General features: G+C 36.6%; 3 protein-coding genes and 1 pseudogene across 5 annotated transcripts in view; 1 reads left to right on the top strand and 3 right to left on the bottom strand.

Annotated features, from left to right (window-relative positions):
• Positions 1–770, bottom strand: part of LOC104726175 (trehalose-phosphate phosphatase A-like) — a 3,701-nt gene extending 2,931 nt beyond the window's left edge. For both annotated transcript variants that reach the window (XM_010444977.2, XM_010445000.2), the window contains exon 1: positions 481–770. The gene's annotated coding sequence lies outside the window, so the exon portion shown is untranslated. The remainder of the gene's footprint in view (positions 1–480) is intronic.
• Positions 7,918–12,736, bottom strand: LOC104726164 (E3 ubiquitin protein ligase RIN3-like). Of its 2 annotated transcripts, XM_010444967.1 has the most exons (14): positions 12,581–12,736; positions 12,383–12,442; positions 11,777–12,087; positions 11,311–11,388; positions 10,950–11,036; positions 10,733–10,854; positions 10,387–10,483; positions 10,175–10,280; positions 9,892–10,049; positions 9,643–9,780; positions 9,497–9,564; positions 9,195–9,413; positions 8,597–8,963; positions 7,930–8,413 (listed from the first exon to the last, which is right to left on the bottom strand). In XM_010444967.1, exons 3-14 carry the CDS (start codon positions 12,011–12,013, stop codon positions 8,354–8,356), a joined length of 1,737 nt encoding a protein of 578 aa, XP_010443269.1. In that variant the 5' UTR covers positions 12,014–12,087; positions 12,383–12,442; positions 12,581–12,736; the 3' UTR covers positions 7,930–8,353. The 2 variants fall into 2 exon arrangements, with proteins under 2 accessions (XP_010443260.1, XP_010443269.1); XM_010444958.1 differs by lacking the exon at positions 12,581–12,736 and having other exon boundaries at positions 7,918–8,413; positions 12,383–12,483.
• LOC104726153 lies at positions 12,983–13,946 on the bottom strand (annotated as a pseudogene).
• Positions 14,285–19,157, top strand: LOC104726143 (conserved oligomeric Golgi complex subunit 7-like). Its single transcript, XM_010444938.1, has 10 exons — positions 14,285–14,676; positions 14,946–15,035; positions 15,125–15,244; positions 15,325–15,426; positions 15,519–15,799; positions 16,608–16,753; positions 17,280–17,478; positions 17,601–18,273; positions 18,356–18,691; positions 18,773–19,157. The coding sequence occupies exons 1-10, from the start codon at positions 14,392–14,394 to the stop codon at positions 19,049–19,051; spliced, it is 2,511 nt and encodes an 836-aa protein (XP_010443240.1). The 5' UTR covers positions 14,285–14,391; the 3' UTR covers positions 19,052–19,157.

Genomic DNA, 20,159 nt, shown 5'->3' with positions numbered 1-20,159 from the left:
AAAAAAAAAAAAAAAAAAAAAAAAGAGAGAGAAATTGGCACTAATAGAACAAAAGAAGGCACATCAGAGTATGGTATGGAAGGAAACATAAAGAGTTTTAGTAACACACACACTTGCAGGAATAGACAAACTGAAAAACATGTTAGACCCACCACCACTACCACCAAATTCAAAATGTGTTGCTCGTAAAGCTTGACAAATCATTGTCACTCTCTCATTAAAATCCAAACCCAAAAGAAACAAAGTACCAAATTCCTTAACCCAGAAAACAAAATCCTGTCTTTTTTTTTTCTTTTCTTTTTTAATCATACAACAAACAAACATATCAATAAAAAAAAAAAAAAAAAAAAGTATAACCCTTTTGCCAAAAAACTGAAAAATCAAAGCTCATAACGAAGAACAGAGGAATAGATTGTAAAAATGGCTAGTTTTATGCGCAAAATGGGATAAAAGACGAAGCTTTTGAGTTAAAAAAATTACCTGAGAAAAATGCAGATACAACAAGTTTCCAAATCGGAAACGAAGAATGATTTTTAAAAGAGAGACTTTTTTTTTTTTTAATTTCGTTTTCTCTCTTCTTCTTCTTCTCCGAATTTGTTTGATTTTTTTTTTTAATTCTCGCGGTTTCTCGGCAACCAAATAAGGGACACAGAAAATAAATGGGGAAGAAGGAAGAAAGGAAGAAGGAAGAAGAAGCTTTGCAAAAACGAACCAAATGGTGAATATAAGTGCCCCGAGAAAATCGCAGAGAACTATCCCCCAAAATATATATAAAAGTCCAAATTTTTCTGTGATATTAGCAAATTAAATATAAGAAGGTAAAAAAAAAAAAAAAAAAAAAAAAAANAAACAGAACGAAAGAAAGTTTTTTTTTTTTTGTTTTTGTCGTTGTTGTCTCCCGACGGTTGTTGACTCGCCAGAAAAATTTGGAGAAACAGGTGACGTATACGTGTACTTCACGTAGCCAATGAAAACCGCGCGTGATATTTAGATAAAATGTTTAGCGCGTGTAGTAACGCCGTGATTTTATTAAAAACAATGGAGTTTCTTCGCACCGGGTGGTGGTTAGTTAAGTTTACATTACACATTTCATTAACCCATTTAATTAATTAAATTAACGTGCCTAATTAGTACTTGTTTAAGTAGTATGGGTTTAATAAGTTAGTTCCAAAGAAACCGCCGATGATAATGGGGGCCCATAAGTGGATCTCAAAACAAAGGCGGAAGACACGTGGCGGCTGGGTTTATAAAAGCGTGAGTCAGGTCTGACGTGGATAAGTCGAATTGAATTGGGGTTGGTGATGGTCCCGCCACCGTGAGATGTTGTTGATGAGATGGCTTTCGTTTTGGGTGCGGTCGCTCTCGGACACAGCTGTTGGTGGCTTTTAGGTCGGTGACGGTTTGTTTCTTTTCTTTTTTTTTTTTAATAATAATAAGTCATTTTCTTCTCCATAGGATCCACGTGGATCGTTGAGCAATATGTAATTCTGACCATACGATTTCGCTTACGTGACGGGGATACTCGTGGCTTGTTGTGCGATTAGTTTAGTAGCAATAGCGTCGATCAAGCCCCCTGTTTTATTATGATTATTGATTAACTATTACTTTTGTACTCTTATATCATCAATAAGCATGAAGATGAAGGATAACGAATCGCTCGTTCACATTGTTATTTCGTGACTTCATTTTTGTGCGTGTTTTTTTTTTTTTTTTTTTAACTCATGTTTTCACTAGCTATAGGCTTTGTTGAAGGGTGGTAACCCTAGCTCCAACATATTGCATCTCTACTTTCTCGATCAGTTTACTGAATTATATATACTCGGAGATTAGCAAACATGTGAAGTGATGTGTGGTGCTTGCTTGGTGTACCCGGAGATTAGCAAACAGTCGTAATTAATATGATCAAATTCATTAGGTAGTTAAAAATGATATACAAGTTAGAAAAGCAATATCATCATTTCATAACCTACTAGCAATATTGGGAAATTCAATTAAAAAAAAACAATCAGTTAGTCCAAATCAAATATTTGAATGATGTGGTCACCAATATCATTGATGAGTCTAAAAGAATTATCAGTTTAACCAGTAAAAAATATGAGTGTTAATAACGTGTTACTTACTTGACCAAAGTAGATGATAAAACAAAAAGAAACAACACCAAATGAATAAAACAGCCGAAGAAGGTCTCAAGTGTTGACAAAAAAAAGGTCGGGTTCAAACTTAGTTTTGACGAGAGGGCAGTGTAAAAATTTAAGCCATATTTCCTTATATATAAACAAAGAAGAAGACGGTCAAAGATTCTGACAAGAAGACGACAAATTAGAGGAACCAATTTGGAAGTCGAAAATGAAAGACTGTAAGAAAATTGAAATGGGAAAGAAAAAAAAAAAAAAATTTGGCTTTTCGAGGAGGTGTAAGGGTTCGTTCGCCTTCGGTACCAATTGAGGGAAGGTTGTAGGACCACTTCACACAGTTGGATTCTCATTGCTTCCCGACTAATCTTTAATTAACTAAATTTTAATCTGCCAATGAATAAATTATGCTTATATACTGTATACACTACTATTGTTTAATCCTATTAGTAGTAGAGTATTAATAAAATAATTGGAAGAAGATCTTTTGGAAATTGAAATTTTAGCAGTCAGAATCTTCTCGTTTGACGCCGTTGTTTCTGCTCTTCCCCTTTGACCATCCCCTCATGCCTCAACGACTCTTTTTCTTCTTCTTCTTGAATAGTTTCATGATCTTTTTTAGAAGTTTAATTATATAGTATATGATACTAGCTAGTTAGTAGTATCGATTAAATTTTCCGTTCCATATCAATAGGGTTTAATTGTTTAAGGTCAACAACTCAACATGCATACAAATATAACAACTTCCACAACTTTGCTAAACATTTTTAAAGGATTTTTAATTGGGAAAAAGACTAGTTTGATCCAAATTAAGGAGTTAATTGCTAAACTAACTCATAAAATTTAAGGGTTAATTGTGTTATTTTCATACCTAAAATACCCTTTATTGCTTTGTTAGGAAAAAAGAAAAAGTCAATTTTACCCTTGATTAAAATTCCCAGCGATTTTTTAAAAATTAAATTTTTTATAAAAAGTCTGTCGGACTAGTTGTGACAGATTTGTTTGTGAACGACAGATTTTTTGTCCATGGCAGATTTTCTCTGACAGACTTATTTTGGCCGGCAGATTTATTTGAAGAGTATTATGACAGATTTATTTTTAACGGCAGATTTTTTTTTCACAACAGACTTATTTATTAAAACACGACAGATTTTCATAATATTAGACAAACTTGTTATAATATGTGGCAGATTTATTTTTTACTGTTGCAACAGATTTATTTTTTCGTTAAAAATCTGTCATAATATGACAGATATTTAAAAGAAAAAATAATTACTAGTTTGACGTCTAGTTCTAACAGATTTGTTTCAGGTTACGACAGATTTTTAAGTTTAACGAAAAATCTGTCGATTGATAACAGACTTATTAAAGTTTTTTGAAAATTGCTAAACTGACCTACATTAAAACCATATGTTATGACAGATTTATTTAAGTTATGACAGTTTTGTTTTTGGATATCAAAAATCTGTTGTTTGATAACAGATTTAATAGATATAACTACAGTGACAACAAATTTTTTAATATTACGACAGATTTCTATATTTAATATAATGGTGACAGATTTGTATATTGGATATATACAGTTTCTAGGGTTCATACATAGCCCAGATTTCACAGCTTTCCAGCAATTACTTGGCCAGGAAGTAACGTGCATAACTCCTCGAGTTTAACTCTTATTGAAGCTCTTTCAGTTGCTATGGATTCTTGGCTTGTTGGAGATCACGCCAGTCTCTTCAGCTTGCTGTACTAGTCTTAGCTCTGGCGTTGAAGAGCCCTAAAAGTTGGTTCCTCCACACTGCCTTTATCTCCAATTTCCTTTCACTTTCTTGCTCTTCTTCACTTCTATCCACTCCGGCTTTGTTTTTCCACCCCCATCGAGGCTTGCCACAGCCATGGAGTGACTAAACGGAGCCATTGCTGGTCGACGACCACCTCCTCAACAACTCGTTCTCTATATCCTCCCCACAACTCGTTCTCTCTCCCCTCCCGACATCTAGTTCTCTTTTCCGATAACAATACACAGCCACAACACAACAATGCTGGCTATAGAACTCAGATTGCTTCCCCTCTTTTCTCTTCTCGGATCTGTCTTGAATTGGCTCATCCACCTCCAAAGGAACTGGCCACAACCATAACGTGACTAATTAGACTCACCGTTGGTTTTCACCATCCCGCAATGTCTTGTTCCTCATCGTCTCTCTTATTATTATTTTTTTCCTTATTTCACATTATATATTTTCTGTTTTTTATTTACTTCTTTTCTATTTTTAACTAAAAAAGATTAACATTAATATTTTAAGGGCTTTTAGTCTTTTTACATAAAATTTGTGTCATTCTAGTAAAGGAGTAGGATGGAGTGTTAATCTAGCAATTAATTATCAAATTTGTGTCAAAGTGGTCTATTTTCACTTTTTAATTTGTGAATAGTACGATTTAATTTAATTTTAAACAATTGATCAGTAATGCGTAATACAATAACTCGTCAATAGCATTGATCAAGTAAACACAATATTAAGTTTTTTTTCCTAAACAAAATTAATTTATATAGTCTCGAGAGCTTTTAAGTACATATATAAGCTAAACTCTAATGTCAAAAAAAAAAAACAGAAATTATTGGAATATATTGCATATATACAATTACTACAGAATTAACTACATAAAATAAAATGAAAACACATAATTTACAATTTCAAAACAGGACCCTAGGAAAATCTTTTTAAAAGGATATATATTATAACCTAATTAACCTAATTAATATTATAAATGATTAAATTTTTAGCGATAATTTTTTTAGAGATAAAAATTAGTTCAAATTAGTAATTAGTATAGATGTTATATTGGATATTTTTTATTTGACATTTTTTTGATTCGTTCAATTAATAACCATTTGAATAGTAAATAATTTATCATTGCTATAAGAGAAAAAAAAAAAAAACAAATTCAATGAAAAAAATGAGATCTTGCTTTTTGACAAAAATATTAAACTCTTCGCCAACTAACTTGTACAAAACCTGGCCACACGTTTCCAAGTGAAGAATCAAAAAAAGAGATAAGTCAATCGCTTGGAATGAAAAGAGAGATTAAAGGAGGGTATATGGTATTTGATTTTCTAACAAGAGAAAATTAATTTGAAGAGTTGGGAGTACTATGTAATTGTGAATATTTGATCTCTGGCTTGTGTCGATCCCACCTGATTTGTCGCAACCAAGATCATAAAAATGTTGTGTGCCACGATCAATCTATGATATGTAGGAGATGATTTCTAGGTTAATGTATTTACAGGATGTTCCTAGAAACATATTAATCAAATGTTGAGTATGGAAGGAGAATGATTGTCATATCTGCAACATTGACTGCGTATTAATGTCATATCACGAATATGTCCTCTCAATGTAATATAGGCAATCAACACCTAAAAAAAGTTTTAAAATAAATTTAAATATTGTAATTATGTCAATTAGTGCTATTTTTAAAAATTTGTAAAATACATGATATAACTGTAGATAAAACTTGTTTTAGTGTTATTTTAAATTATTTTTCATGAAAATATGGGAAGAAAAATAAAAAAAAACTTGTGCGTCCATGACACTCTTCGTCGACAATTAGACATGGAACCTAACAAAAAGAATATTAGTCTCACATGTTCTTACCAAAGCAAAACATCACACACTCACACTGATCTCTCAAAAATGTGTAGAAGACGTCGATCGACCTCATCAATTTGCCGAGATACTGTTTTTTCTTTCTTGTCACAATAATTATTAATATTAGTAATAATTATTAATATTAGTTTATGGAAGGCATGGAATTGTGGGTTAATAATCATGTTTTGTAGAAGTTTTCTTTAACATGCATATAACTTAGAAAAAAACCAAAAAAGTTAATTATCTAGCTAGAAAATGAATTATAATAATTTGGAGTAGAATCTAAAAAGAAAAACAACCGTACAAAAAGATACAGAATCATGTGTTATATTAACATTTTTGTTTAACTCAATATTATATATATATATATATATAAGTATACTCTCACGGATTAATATTCTATTCTCACATTCTTATCAAGGCAATGTAAAAGGTCACCTTATTCTTAATCTTTGAGAGATACATTTTTTTTATGGAGTAAACAAAAACAAAAGTGGAACGAAAACGATTAAAACCAGCACCCAATAAAGACGTCGCTCCGAATCAAGATCAAGTGAAGTTATTATAGCTGTGTCAAATTTCGATTATTATTTTTTAAATATAATAAATATATAGTTTGTGATTAGAACGTTTGAAAACTTATTCGAACTATTCTGGTTATATAAAGACAAGTTTCACTTATTTGGCTTCTCATTGGACACAATATTAATCATTCATGTTGTGGACAAACATTGCGAAGTGGAATAATAAAAAAAACTGGAAACAAAACTGATAGGAGACGACTGTAAATGAGCTAAAATTGGGCTTCAACCCAGTAAATGGGCCCAGATAGTCAGATTCGAGATAGTTTGAGAGCAGTCATGGATGCATCCCTTTTGGGAAAACTTACTCAAAATAGATAGATTCTGTCAGGAAAACATATGAATCTATTATACTCCACAAAAAACAAAGTTCCACATTTGGAAACATAGTAAGAAAATTGTCAAGGACCTATTTACTCTCTCACATACAAAAAACTCTAAAGATGAAAAACTAAAAGAGAGAGGTTTCAGTTATGACGCGGAGGCCGTGTGGACGGCTTCGGATAATCTGCGAATAAGAGCGGCGACCGATGACGGCGGTGCTTCACTGCACGCGACACAAACGGAGAAACCTTTACCGGTTCTTTAGGTGTCAAACCAGAGACAACATTTTGATCCTGAACCACAGAAAAAAAAAAAAAAGCCTTTAGTTATGAGAAGGTGCGTAAAGACAGACTCCGGTAAGCTAGTAAATTAATATGTGGATCAAGAAATAACCTTGGCAGTGATGTGAACATTGTCGAGGTGACGAGAATCAGAAAGGTGCAAGAGCAGAAACAAAAGAAGGATTGAAGCGGCAATTGAGCTCATTGGTCACAACAGAAACAGTTCACAAGGCTTAACGACTATAAGGGTTATAGAACGTTAAAAGCAATTGGTAGGTAGTAGACACTATATAATAAGAGCAAGTTCACACTTAAGTATTTGAAAAACGTGTTTTTTTTTTATTTATCAATCCAGATGAATGTGCTGGAAAAGCTCATGGGAAAAGCCAAAGATGAGTCAAAAAGGAGAGAAAGAAACAACAAAAGGAAAAGGACATTTAAACCTCGGTTAAAAACGAGTGATTTACTACTTCTTGTCTCCATGCCATCTCATTTGAGACCAATCCCCAAAACTTACCGACCACCAAGGTAAATATTCTATTAAGAAAATGCAAGCTAGTTTCGCATTGTATCCATTATTATATGATATGTAAGCACTTTTTGAAGGCATTGTTTTTAATTACCTTAATGTTTTTGTCTGCCTCGAGAATTTGGAGGTTGACGATGACTGTTAACCCCACTTTTTGAGCTTTGACACGATCCCCGAGACATCTTGTCTCCAAAAAGTCCTCTTGAATTGCCCAAATCCTGCCTGTTTCTAAAACAAATAACACATGTTAGTTCAAAGTAAAAGAGCTTCAAGAACCAAGAAACCAACATCTGGACCAAGAATGTTCCCTGAGAATGTCTTTCTTCTGTTCCAAGAAGCCATCAGACCTGCAAGGCTGCAACTTCAACCTTCAACCTAAGCAAACCAGTGTAGTGTAGACAGGAGGACCCAGCTTTAAGGAAACAGTTGAGCAATTGATTATACCACATAAAATCTATTGGATCAATAACAATCCATTTTGTAGTTTACTTCTATTTGTTATTGTAATATATTACACGCTCTAATACAATTGGAGGTAGCATCAGTCCAGAAGTGCATTCACATAGACTGGTTTCTACCTCCAGAGAACGAAGCCTCCAACAAAATATTTCATGACCGCCAGGACTCTGCAAATATCAGAGCTTTATTTATCACACAATAGCAAATGAACAAAAGCTACTCTAGAGTCTCTTCCTCTTGCAAAGTCTGTTGCAAGAATGCCTCCTATTTACAGAAGAACAACGCTTCTAAATGTGTGGTGGTGAGTGAAAGACAACTAGACAAGGATGTTGCCCTATCCGTTTATCGTATGCTGGAAAACCTGAGCTCGAAATGGAAGTGCTCATTACTTTTAGGTAAACCATCATGACATCTGGAGAAGATTGTTCACTGTGACAGCAGCGGAATTTGTTCTTTGCAGGTCCTACAAGAAAATTGAATCGTAGTAGGCTTTAATTAATATCAAGTCAAAATAATATTACAATTAACACAATTTGGCATGTCGTAGCATTAATCACTTGTGAAAACAAGTGAAGATGCAGAAATGACCTACTAATTCAGCCAGAAATAGTGCTTGCTCATCAAAGTACGCAGATCTAATATTTACCTGAAAAATTATTTCATCAGGCACATGTGGCAGGACTTCTCTCACTGTCTCAACCATAGCTAGTATACTCGCCATGCTATTTTCTGCACGAGAGACAGTTCTCAGATGCAGACCACCTGTTCTTCCACCACCAGCAGGAGGAACATTTGTAGACGGATTCGATACTTGCGAAGGATTCATCGGCCAGAGACCCCAAGTAGCATCGTCAAGTGCATTCTGAGCATAACCATCCGCAACAGATGCAAGGTGTCTCATCATCATTTGAACCTGCCCCAGTCCAACGGATCTGGAGCCTGCAGAGGGACCCGCGACATCAACACCCTGATCTGACCATGTTTGTAGCAAGCTTGAGTCTAGTCCTGAATTCCTATATGGCATGAGAAAAAGGTGATTTCAAGTAAGCCAATCTTTAGTTAGAAAACCCATGGGGACACAAGCTTGGTTCTCTCAAAAACCAACGATTACTTGCTATCAAAAGAACCAAGTATAATTAGACAATGCATAGTATTTTAGCCAGACAAAATCACAGGACGTGGATGATGTTGTTATGGACACACTGTTACGTTAATGCACTTATGAAGAAAACAGTGAACCCAACCTCCAAGGATCACTTTCAGTGGAATTTGGCGTCTCGGTTGGAAACATTCCAGTGATTCGTGCATGGACAGAACTGTTTTGTCTCTCAAATTGACGGGCTAACTGTTCATCTCTTAAGACTTCTTCTCTGCTAGGATTCGCCTCATTCTCAGTTCTACCAACAAAAAGTGGCTTACGACATGTAGGACAAGAGTAAACCTCATTTAGACCTTGATCCAACCTGGGTCAAAATATCATTGTGATTAACAGTTCTCACAAAATCGTAACAGCACAAAAGGTGGCAGCATAAAGGAGCTAGCATACCATGATCGCAGGCATCCAAGATGAAAAAGGTGGTTGCAGTGAAGTCTTTTAGCCTTAGCCATTGGTTCCTATCATTCGTAATAATCAAAGACTGGTTAGCTACTGAAAAATGCAACGACGCTGATAAATATCTAGCAGAAGCATACCCGACATATAGCACATTCGTCATCATATGCCCGCAGCTCTTCTGAAGTTGCATCAGGAAGAGCTGCATGAAGGGCACCTAAAGCTACTCGCAGTTTAATGTATCCTTTTATCCGTTTCAAAATTGCACTTAACAGGGCCTGGCAAAATCAGACGGGAAAACACACAAAGAACTCAATAGTTAGATCAGTACTTATTAAGCAACCAGTAGAATGACACTTTTTACGAAGAAAGTCGATCAAGGGATTTACACGTATGTTGAGAAACAAAACTGCATCCACCATATGAAAGGCCATTCCATGGAGCCACCAGATGTAAAAATAATGACCAAGGGCCATTACCAAGGTAGCCATGTCTAGAAAGAAACCAAGATTCCGGTTAAGTAGGCCTTTCCATTCCAATAATGAGCCTATTTAAAGGGTAAGAGGTCAAAGTCAGTAATGTAAACATCAAATACGCCAAGGATAATCCAAGAGACATGTGTGCAGTCTAACAGAAGACATCATTAAATTCATACGCCAAAACAAGACAAACCTGCTGTCATAGAATCAAGAAACTTTGATCTGTGGCAATCTGAATTCTTGACTGCTAAGTGGTTGATCCACATATCAAGGAGTTGAAACCCGTGAATCAACAATGCCTGAAAAATTATCCATTATGCGATTGAAAAAACCTCTATTTTCGTCAGGCATGGTTTCAAAGAAGGGCAACATAAACAATGAATACAGCTAATCTTACTAAAGTACCTGCAAGGTCTCAAAAGCTACACTGCATGGCTCAAAAAGTAACAACAAATACAGAGATGAACCAATTCTGTTGTATATCATAAGGGAAAGGTTTATCCTGCAAGATAGGACAAAAATCATTCAGAGAAGAACAACAAGTTCAGTCTTCAATCACTAGAACCTATATTCATACACCAGAGGTCTGGTGTATGAATCAAAGATATCCCTATTCTCCTAATTGTATTGCAGTCTAATAAACGTGAGAATTCTAGACACAATATCTTGTACGCATGTTTTGGAAGAAAAAAAGGGGTTGAAAAAGCCGCAACTGATAATTTCACATGGTGCCACAAAGTTTAGGAAATACCAGAACAAAACAGCAGAGAGAACTATGAACAGAGCTGAATACACACGAAAGTATATCCAAGGAGTAGAAGAAGGAGATGCATTCAATCGCTCAAGCCGATCTCTAGCCAAAGCTTGAAACATCTACACAACATTTCACTACTCATTAGGTGTCTAGAATACCAAATTCAGCATTTTCTGATCATAATTTAAGAAAGTCACACGAAAGTATGTCATACCTTAAGAGTACATAGAACAGTCAACCAGATTGTCCATAGGACCCCCTGAAATACTGTTGGTGGAACCATCAACGGCAGAAAAGTGCCCTAAACCCAGGAACAAAAAGGACTCTAGTTATTAGCATAACAAAGGCAAACATCTACAAGTTACAACAAACAGAATAGATATGCCAATCAAATAAAGTGGTGAAAATAGTTGTTATTCTACATTACTGCTTGTCATTTTAAGTAGAATCTCGTCTACGTCCTTTTTTGCAACAATTCAAATATTCCAGATATAATATAACTATGTAAGTGATAGAAGATGTGGATTGGTTTCGGTTGCAATCTACTGGCTATCATCAAAGTAGAAAACAACTACCTTGTAAATGATGTAATTGGCAAGTCTTTCCACCAGCTTTTTAGTTTCAATGGCATATAGATCCCCGAAAAACAGAGTCTGCAGGGAATTTAAAAAGCTATTAGATCCTCACAAAATGGTTGAAAGACATTTCCACAAAAGAGCTAGTCTATTATCACCCTCTAAGTATGGAGTTCCAACTATTAGATATATGTCGTTTCATAACTAGCGAAAAAACAAGAGTCTTAACTCCTTTGCGTCAGATTTACTTGCTTGCTTCACACACCATAACTCGCAGGTGCAAACTAATTTTTCATGCTGTTTCTAATAACTAAACTAAGAGCTGTAGATTGAATTCCATTCCAAGAAAAGACACACACACACACACACGCACATTCAAAGAAGGCACTTGAGACATCTAACTAACGTAAGAACAAACTTAAAAACTCACTAACTTGTGGGAAGCCCACCTCGGAACCCGTTATACCTTGAGAGAAAGAACAAGAAGAATGTAGACATTGAGCACAAAACTTGTCAGCAAGGCAATTGTAGTGTGAGAACCCAGAAGCAACTCAAGGGGATCCTCAGAATCTCCTAAAGAGACGTTCTTGGTAATCAAACCATCAGCTCTATGTCTATCAAGAGACAACTCACTCCAGACTTGTAAACCCACAAAGCTCAAAGCTGTTGTTGCCACAGAAATGTGCAGATATCTTATCCCCATTAGAAACTATTTACAGCCTTTCTCACTCAGACTTAACCCACTCATTTAAACCAAGTCCCTCTTATCTTACTCCCCTGCATCAACATGAAGCTTATGTAAGCAGGACAATTTATAACGTCGGCTCCGGGAAGGTCAACCAGAGCAAGTACAATTCACAAACATGATCCGCCAAGTTCACAAGATCGAGCAATTGAGAAATATAAACATAAAATTACTAAAATCGAAGGAACTGGGGAATTAATTAACAAAAAAAAAAAGGAGAGAGATGAGCTGGGAGACAATGAAACGATTCAACGAACAAATCGAGGCCCATAGAATCAAAGAGGAAGACAATGATTGACTCTGCAGAGAGAGAGATTTCATTCAAACCTGAAATATTCTCTTCGTCGATGATTGTAAAATTCTCTTCAGAACCGGCAATTGCGTCCTCTTTCTCGATGGAGAAGGAAAAAAAAAAAAAGTAAAAGAGCAAAAAAAATATTATTTTAAAATAAACTAAATACGAAAATAAAATAATAGAGGTAAAGGAAAGTTTTGAGACCGCGCGGTAAATAAATAAAAAGTTACTTAAAATTTGATGACGACGATGACGACGGCTCGCCGTGTGCTATGGTCGCCAAAGAATGGCCACGGTTGTTCAAAGTAGTGTTAGGTTATCTTTATCACTGATACATCATCTTACAATCTTAATCTGAAACTTTTATGAACGATAATAACTTGATTGATCCTTTAATTTGACAAAGTTTACGCAGATTCCACAATTGGAGTTGTTTGACTCGATTTAGCACCCTCAAGATATACATTGTATCAATAGTTTGGTACATAATCTAATCCCCTTTTAGACATTTAATAAATCATCCGCATATAGAAAATGAAATTGTTCGAACATCGAGGATTAAGTTGTTCGAGGCTCTGTTGCTCAGCATGTTTGAGTGATACATCAAAGTCTAGAATAATAAGGGAGCAGAGTGCTTTTAAAATATCCATTGAGGAAATGTAATTTTGCTTGATTCACCAAGAAAAACAAAGAAAGAGATCAAGGAACAAACTCGTTCACCACAAAAACATCTTAACATCCATCCATACACACAGAGATCGAAAGGCTCTTAGTCAACATTTATGTGACGAACATTGCTACGCTCATCCTCTTTATTCTTAGGAATCATCACTTTCAACACACCATTCTTCATCTCCGCTTTAATCTCATCAGTCTTGTAAACCTTCTCCGGTAACCCAATCCTACTCGTAAACCTCCGTCCATCATCTCCAGAAACATCTCCATCTCCTTCCTCTGTTTTACCTTCTCCTTTGATCACCAAAGTGTTCTGTTCCAAAGCCAGTTTCACATCTTCTTTGCTCAGTCCAGGCATATCGATCCTTAGATGCAACGCGTCGTCTTTCTCCTTCACGTCCCAGCCACGTCTAACTCCTGAAGCTCCCATTCCACGCGTAGCTGCTGACGCCAAAGGGAGTTCACTCACCTGGTCCATGAAATTTAGCATCTGGCTCAAGCTTCTCGTCGGAGTAAACGGCTCCAACATGTCTGTGTCAAACAAAAATGTTCAGATTATAAAAGATCTCCGAGAGGAAAATTAGATCTATTCGTGGATCCATCGGAAACATGTATCAGATCGGGAAGTTATAAAGAGAAATTGGACGGAGAAGCTGATTTACCTGAGAAGAAATCGCCGCCACGTGAGAAACATGTCGGTTTGAGCGATGGTTTCTTTCGTCACCGTCTTCGTAGTTTCTGACGGCGTTTGTATTGAAGAGGCGAGAAGAAGCAGCCGCCGGACGAATTGATCGTAAGGAGCGAGGGACGACGGAGGAAGAGAGAAGTCTCCTGAGAGCTAGAGACGATGACGCCATTTTTTCAGATTAGAAGAAAAGTAAGCTAGTGATTAATAAGATATTTATAAGCTCGATGAGAGAATTTTTTAGTTCTATGTGTGAGAAAAAAAAAAAATGGTTAGAGAAAGGTTTTATATAGTAAGGAAGAAGAAGAAGAAGGTGCTGGAGAGTGGTGAGTTTGCTCAAGGATGGTTCTAGAAGTGCGTGGTCTCCAAGTAAATTTTTTTTTTTTTTCCTATTTTACGAAAAAGAAGAAAAAGATTCAATTTCTCTAATTGCCCATCACTTTTGGGCCCTTATTTGTGAATTTAATTGATCATCTTCGGTTTATTTTGGTTCGGTTTTGTGGTAGATTGAAGATTTGTAGTACCGAATGAAAACCGAAATTTAAAGTCGGTTTAGATCGATTTGGTTTAGTTTGAACTTCAGTGTCTCTGCGAAATCAGAAGATCTTCATCTCTTCGACATTGATCTTCGAAGTTGAAAAGAGTCTTGAGGGGAATCGGAGTGAGTGATCTCCGATCAGGATGATGCTGGATCTAGGTCCATTTTCAGATGAGAAGTTCGATGCCAAGCGTTGGGTTAACTCGTCGTGCCAAGCGCGTCACCCGCAGGATTCGCTCGAGAAACATCTTGTGGATCTGGAAATGAAGCTCCAGATTGCCTCCGAGGAGATCGGAGCTTCACTTGAAGAGCAGAGCGGAGGCGCTCTCCTTCGTGTACCTCGCGCCACACGCGACGTGTTGCGTCTCCGAGATGATGCCGTGTCTCTGCGTGGTTCTGTTGCTGGAATCCTCCAGAAGCTCAAGAAGGTACGCATTTTTTGCTTATTCTTTGGACTATTTGATTCTGCACAACTTCTGCTTTCGTTTGGAGATTTCAATCTGAGCTTTTGGTAGGATCCATCTCGCTAAATTAGATTAGATTATTAAATTAGATCAGAAATCCTTGCAAATGATCTGATTCAGTTAGAGAATTGTGTGCATTTGAGTTGGGCAATGTAGTTGATTTTGGGTGTTATTATGTTTCTATCTCAAAAGAGTTTGTTACAACGCGTTCTTATCGAAATTGGTACTTGCAGGCAGAGGGTTCTTCAGCAGAATGTATAGCTGCCCTTGCTAGAGTGGATAGTGTCAAACAGAGAATGGAGGCTGCCTACAAAACACTACAGGTCAGTATGCATAGTAATATTTTGATCCATCATGTGGACACTTGGGGTAGATCTGGAAATTGATTTTTGTCTCTCTGGTATATGGACAGGATGCTGATGGTTTAACTCAGTTAAGCTCGACGGTTGAGAGTGTTTTTAACAGTGGCGATCTTCCTCGTGCTGCAGAAACTCTTGCCAGCATGAGAAATTGTTTGTCTGCCGTTGGAGAGGTAGTTTAATATCAGCTTCAGTACTTTATGGATTTAAGTCTTTTGTCATCGTCACTCTTAACTCCAATTTTGATCAACAGGTTGCAGAATTTGCTAATGTTAGAAAGCAACTAGAGGTCTTGGAAGACAGACTGGAGAAAATGGTGCAGCCACGTCTTACCGATGCATTAACATATCACAAGGTTTGAACCCATATAGCTGCAAAACCTAACTAATTTAGGTTGTGGTATGTTGCTATTTATTGTTCTGAAAAGCCTTTCACCAAATTTGGCAGGTTGATGTCGTTCAAGATTTGCGAGGAATTCTAATCCGGATTGGGAGATTCAAGTCTATGGAATTGCAATATTCAGAAGTCCGTCTAAAGCCAATTAAGCAACTCTGGGAAGATTTTGACACAAAGCAAAGGGCCAACAAGCTTGCCAATGAGAGAAGTGAAAGTCAAAGGTTGTCTAGCGGTGATGAGTTTCAATTGACATCATCTCAGACATCATTTGCCAGTTGGCTGCCAAGCTTTTACGACGAAATGCTACTCTATCTTGAGCAGGAGTGGAAATGGTAAAATATTTACTTTTTTTTTTCTTACAGTAACTGCATATTTTTACCAGGCTCTTCGAGTGACAGTATGTCAGACCTTTATACCCAATCATGTGATTGCAGCTTAAGTNGTTTAATATCAGCTTCAGTACTTTATGGATTTAAGTCTTTTGTCATCGTCACTCTTAACTCCAATTTTGATCAACAGGTTGCAGAATTTGCTAATGTTAGAAAGCAACTAGAGGTCTTGGAAGACAGACTGGAGAAAATGGTGCAGCCACGTCTTACCGATGCATTAACATATCACAAGGTTTGAACCCATATAGCTGCAAAACCTAACTAATTTAGGTTGTGGTATGTTGCTATTTATTGTTCTGAAAAGCCTTTCACCAAATTTGGCAGGTTGATGTCGTTCAAGATTTGCGAGGAATTCTAATCCGGATTGGGAGATTCAAGTCTATGGAATTGCAATATTCAGAAGTCCGTCTAAAGCCAATTAAGCAACTCTGGGAAGATTTTGACACAAAGCAAAGGACCAACAAGCTTGCCAATGAGAGAAGTGAAAGTCAAAGGTTGTCTAGCGGTGATGAGTTTCAATTGACATCATCTCAGACATCATTTGCCAGTTGGCTGCCAAGCTTTTACGACGAAATGCTACTTTATCTTGAGCAGGAGTGGAAATGGTAAAATGTTTACTTTTTTTTCCCAGTAGCTGCATATTTTTACCAGGCTCTTCCAGTGACAGTATGTCAGACCTTTATACCCAATCATGTGATTGCAGCTTAAGTATCAATCACTGTAGTACGTTTTTGCTTTCATGATTGTTCAGGTGTATGGTTGCCTTCCCTGATGACTACATGACTCTTGTCCCAAAGCTGTTGGTTGAGACCATGAAGGTACTGGGGGCTAGTTTTGTTTCTCGTGTTAACCTTGCAACAGGAGATGCTGTTCCTGAAACGAAAGCACTCGCCAAAGGTTAGATATGATGTCAGTACTGATTGTTAAGTTTCCTTCTTAGCCTAGTCCTTTTACCCAGCTGGATTGGGATTGCGTTGCTTCTTTGGTTGTTCTACTGTACCATCCTCGTGCCTTAATAGATAGATCTAAGAGTGTCAGTTTCTCCTGCCTTTACATGAGCTGAAGTTTTTGGCTGTTCTTGTTAAGTTTGTAATTTGTGTGCATAGTGGCAAATATCATGAGTATGTCGATATTTAAGAGAGTTCCACTTGTTAAGTTTGTAATTTTTGTGCATAGTGGCAAATATCATGAGTATGTCGATATTTAAGAGAGTTCCACTTGTTAAGTTTGTAATTTTTGTGCATAGTGGCAAATATCATGAGTATGTCGATATTTAAGAGAGTTCCAGGAAATCTGAACTTTCATTTGAAAAAACTTATTTGTAACATTTTTTTTTTCATTTAGTGATTGAAATTTTTTCAGACAATTAACTATTGTTTGTATTTAGGAAAATACTGACAGTTCTGATGTTTAACTTGAACAGGTGTGATGGATCTATTATCTGGAGACTTGCCCAAGGGTATTAATATTCAGACTAAACATCTTGAGGCGCTGATTGAGCTGCACAACGTAACTGGTTCCTTTGCAAGAAACATACAGCACCTGTTTGCCGAATCTGAACTTAGGGTCTTAATAGATACGCTGAAGGCCGTTTACTCACCCTTTGAATCGTTTAAGCAAAAGTAAGTTTTCAAGTTGTGTACTTCTCTAGGATTTAGAGATTTTCTCATTTTATCGATGAAACTTATTTAGGGTATATGGCTCTTAAAGGCTGTTTGTGACATAAGAGTTTATCATTCTTTAGATATGGGAAGATGGAACGTGCTATTCTATCCTCTGAGATTGCAGTGGTGGATCTTAGAGGGGCTGTTACTCGTGGTGTTGGGGCTCAAGGAATCGAACTCAGCGAAACAGTACGTAGGATGGAAGAGTCTATTCCCCAAGTTGTTGTTCTTCTGGAAGCTGCGGTTGAAAGGTGTATCGGCTTCACTGGCGGCTCAGAGGCAGACGAGCTGATACTTGCGTTAGATGACATAATGTTGCAATATATCTCAATGCTTCAAGAAACACTCAAATCTTTGAGAGTTGTGTGTGGAGTGGATGGTACAGGTGATGGAGTTGGCTCAAAGAAAGAGGCAAGTGCAGAGAAAAGGGAGAGCTCTCGCAAGATGGATTTGACTTCAAATGAGGAATGGTCCATTGTCCAGGGAGCACTACAAATTCTTACTGTTGCTGATTGTCTCACGAGTAGGTCTTCTGTCTTCGAAGCCTCTTTGAGAGCCACTCTAGCTAGATTAAACTCCAGCTTGTCTATTTCATTATTTGGCACAAATTTGGATCAAAACCTATCACATTTGAAAAGTGAACAAACTGCTGGAGATTTGTCTATGGCTGGACGAGCTTCCCTGGATGTGGCAGCTATTCGGTTGGTTGATGTTCCGGAGAAGGCTCACAAACTGTTAAACCTGTTGGAGCAGGTACCGAAAAGCTGTAGTCTTGATTTACAAAGTTTCTGAATTAACTATCCTTTTGTTTCCTTATTCCCTTGATTTGTTGCAGTCTAAAGATCCACGGTTCCACGCCCTGCCTTTGGCATCTCAGAGAGTTGCTGCATTTGCCGACACAGTCAACGAACTTGTGTATGATGTCCTAATATCAAAAGTCAGGCAACGCCTGGGGGAAGTATCTCGCCTACCAATCTGGTCTTCTGTCGAGGAACAAACTGCATTTCCTCTACCAAACTTCAGCTCATACCCTCAGTCTTATGTTACAAGTGTAGGAGAATATCTTCTTACTTTGCCTCAGCAGCTTGAGCCTCTAGCTGAAGGAATCTCAACCAATGGTGACTCAAACAACGAGGATGCCCAATTCTTTGCAACGGAGTGGATGTTCAAGGTAAGTCTAATTTAAGCGTTAGTCAACCTCAGATTGCAATAAGCTAAGACCTTAACCACTAATTTTTTTTTAAAAAAACAGGTAGCAGAAGGCGCAACCGCCCTGTACATGGACCAACTGAGAGGAATCCAATACATTTCAGACCGAGGAGCACAACAACTCTCTGTAGATATAGAGTACTTGAGCAATGTGCTTTCGGCTCTGTCCATGCCAGTTCCGCCAGTTCTTGCAACTTTTCAGACGTGTTTGGCTACACCGAGAGATGAGCTCAAAGATGTGATGAAATCAGAAGCTGGTAGTGAACTCGATTTCCCTACAGCTAATCTTGTTTGTAAGATGCGTCGTATCAGTTTCGATTAGCCTACGAGACTCTGCTAACAAGTCGGTTCCTCCATTGTCATATTGTATAAACACATGGTGAATTTTTGATGCAATATAAAAGACAAGTTTCGAAATTTGTAGTAAATGCTTTCTTAATTGCATCAAAAAACACTAGACCAGAATCCAAGAGTCACGTGTAGATCTATGTTCGGAGCCGCTGGTGTCTAATAAAATACTCGAATTCACCGCTGAAAAATTCATGATTAGGTAGTTTTCGTGTTTTCTACGTTTACAAAATAGTTTTATTATTCAATAAAAGATACACTTGACACCAAATCATAGATGAAATGGCTTTCACTAAACATTGCGTGAGATGAAGAACCAAAACTGGTTGGTTCCTCGGTAGGTATCTTCTAACAATGTCTGTGGGTGTCATATAATTGGATTGTTTTTAAGTATAGTTACATGACATCTCATCTTGTTAAGAACCATAGTTACATGACATTCATTGGGCTTGGATTTGTCTTTCTTGTGAACTATAATAACGCCAAGCATTTTGTTGAACATTGCTTTTTAAGAGATGGTTGATATTTGATAGACAAATGAATGATTTTTTTTTTTTTTCCAAAATGGTAATTTAATCAACAAACGAACTTTTGCATTTTTGCCAAAACAAATATAATTTTTTTAATGAGACATAAAACACACTAATTTGTTTTGACATCGCCAAATTAATTATGATATTAGTCAATTTTATTTTCCATTTAATTAAAAGTCAAACATCATTATTTTGTTAAAACGATGCTATTTTCTTACGTCAAAATTAGGACAAAATTGTGTTTCTTCCTTCCCGAATCTCTAATTTCCAATTTGATTCATCTTTCTCCCTTCTCCGATTTGATTATCTTTTCCACAAGTTCTTTATTAGAATGGCTGTTTTCCCACCTTACTTTTGATATATATTATGATTTCTTTATTTATTAAAAACTCTAATAAAAAAACTTTCAATTTTATTTATTTATTTAGATCACTAAGTTGTTTTCTTCTCAATTTATTTCTTGAAAGTATTTGAATTTCCAACTAAATGTTATTTTCATTCATCTTAATTCTTTTTGATTCATTTTTATGTACTTTATTTTTTTCTATC

Source organism: Camelina sativa, chromosome 2, assembly GCF_000633955.1.
Source record: "Camelina sativa cultivar DH55 chromosome 2, Cs, whole genome shotgun sequence".
NCBI classification, from domain to species: domain Eukaryota; kingdom Viridiplantae; phylum Streptophyta; class Magnoliopsida; order Brassicales; family Brassicaceae; genus Camelina; species Camelina sativa.
The sequence above is the reverse complement of the archived record's forward strand: the minus strand, read 5'-3'. Positions and strand labels throughout refer to the sequence as shown.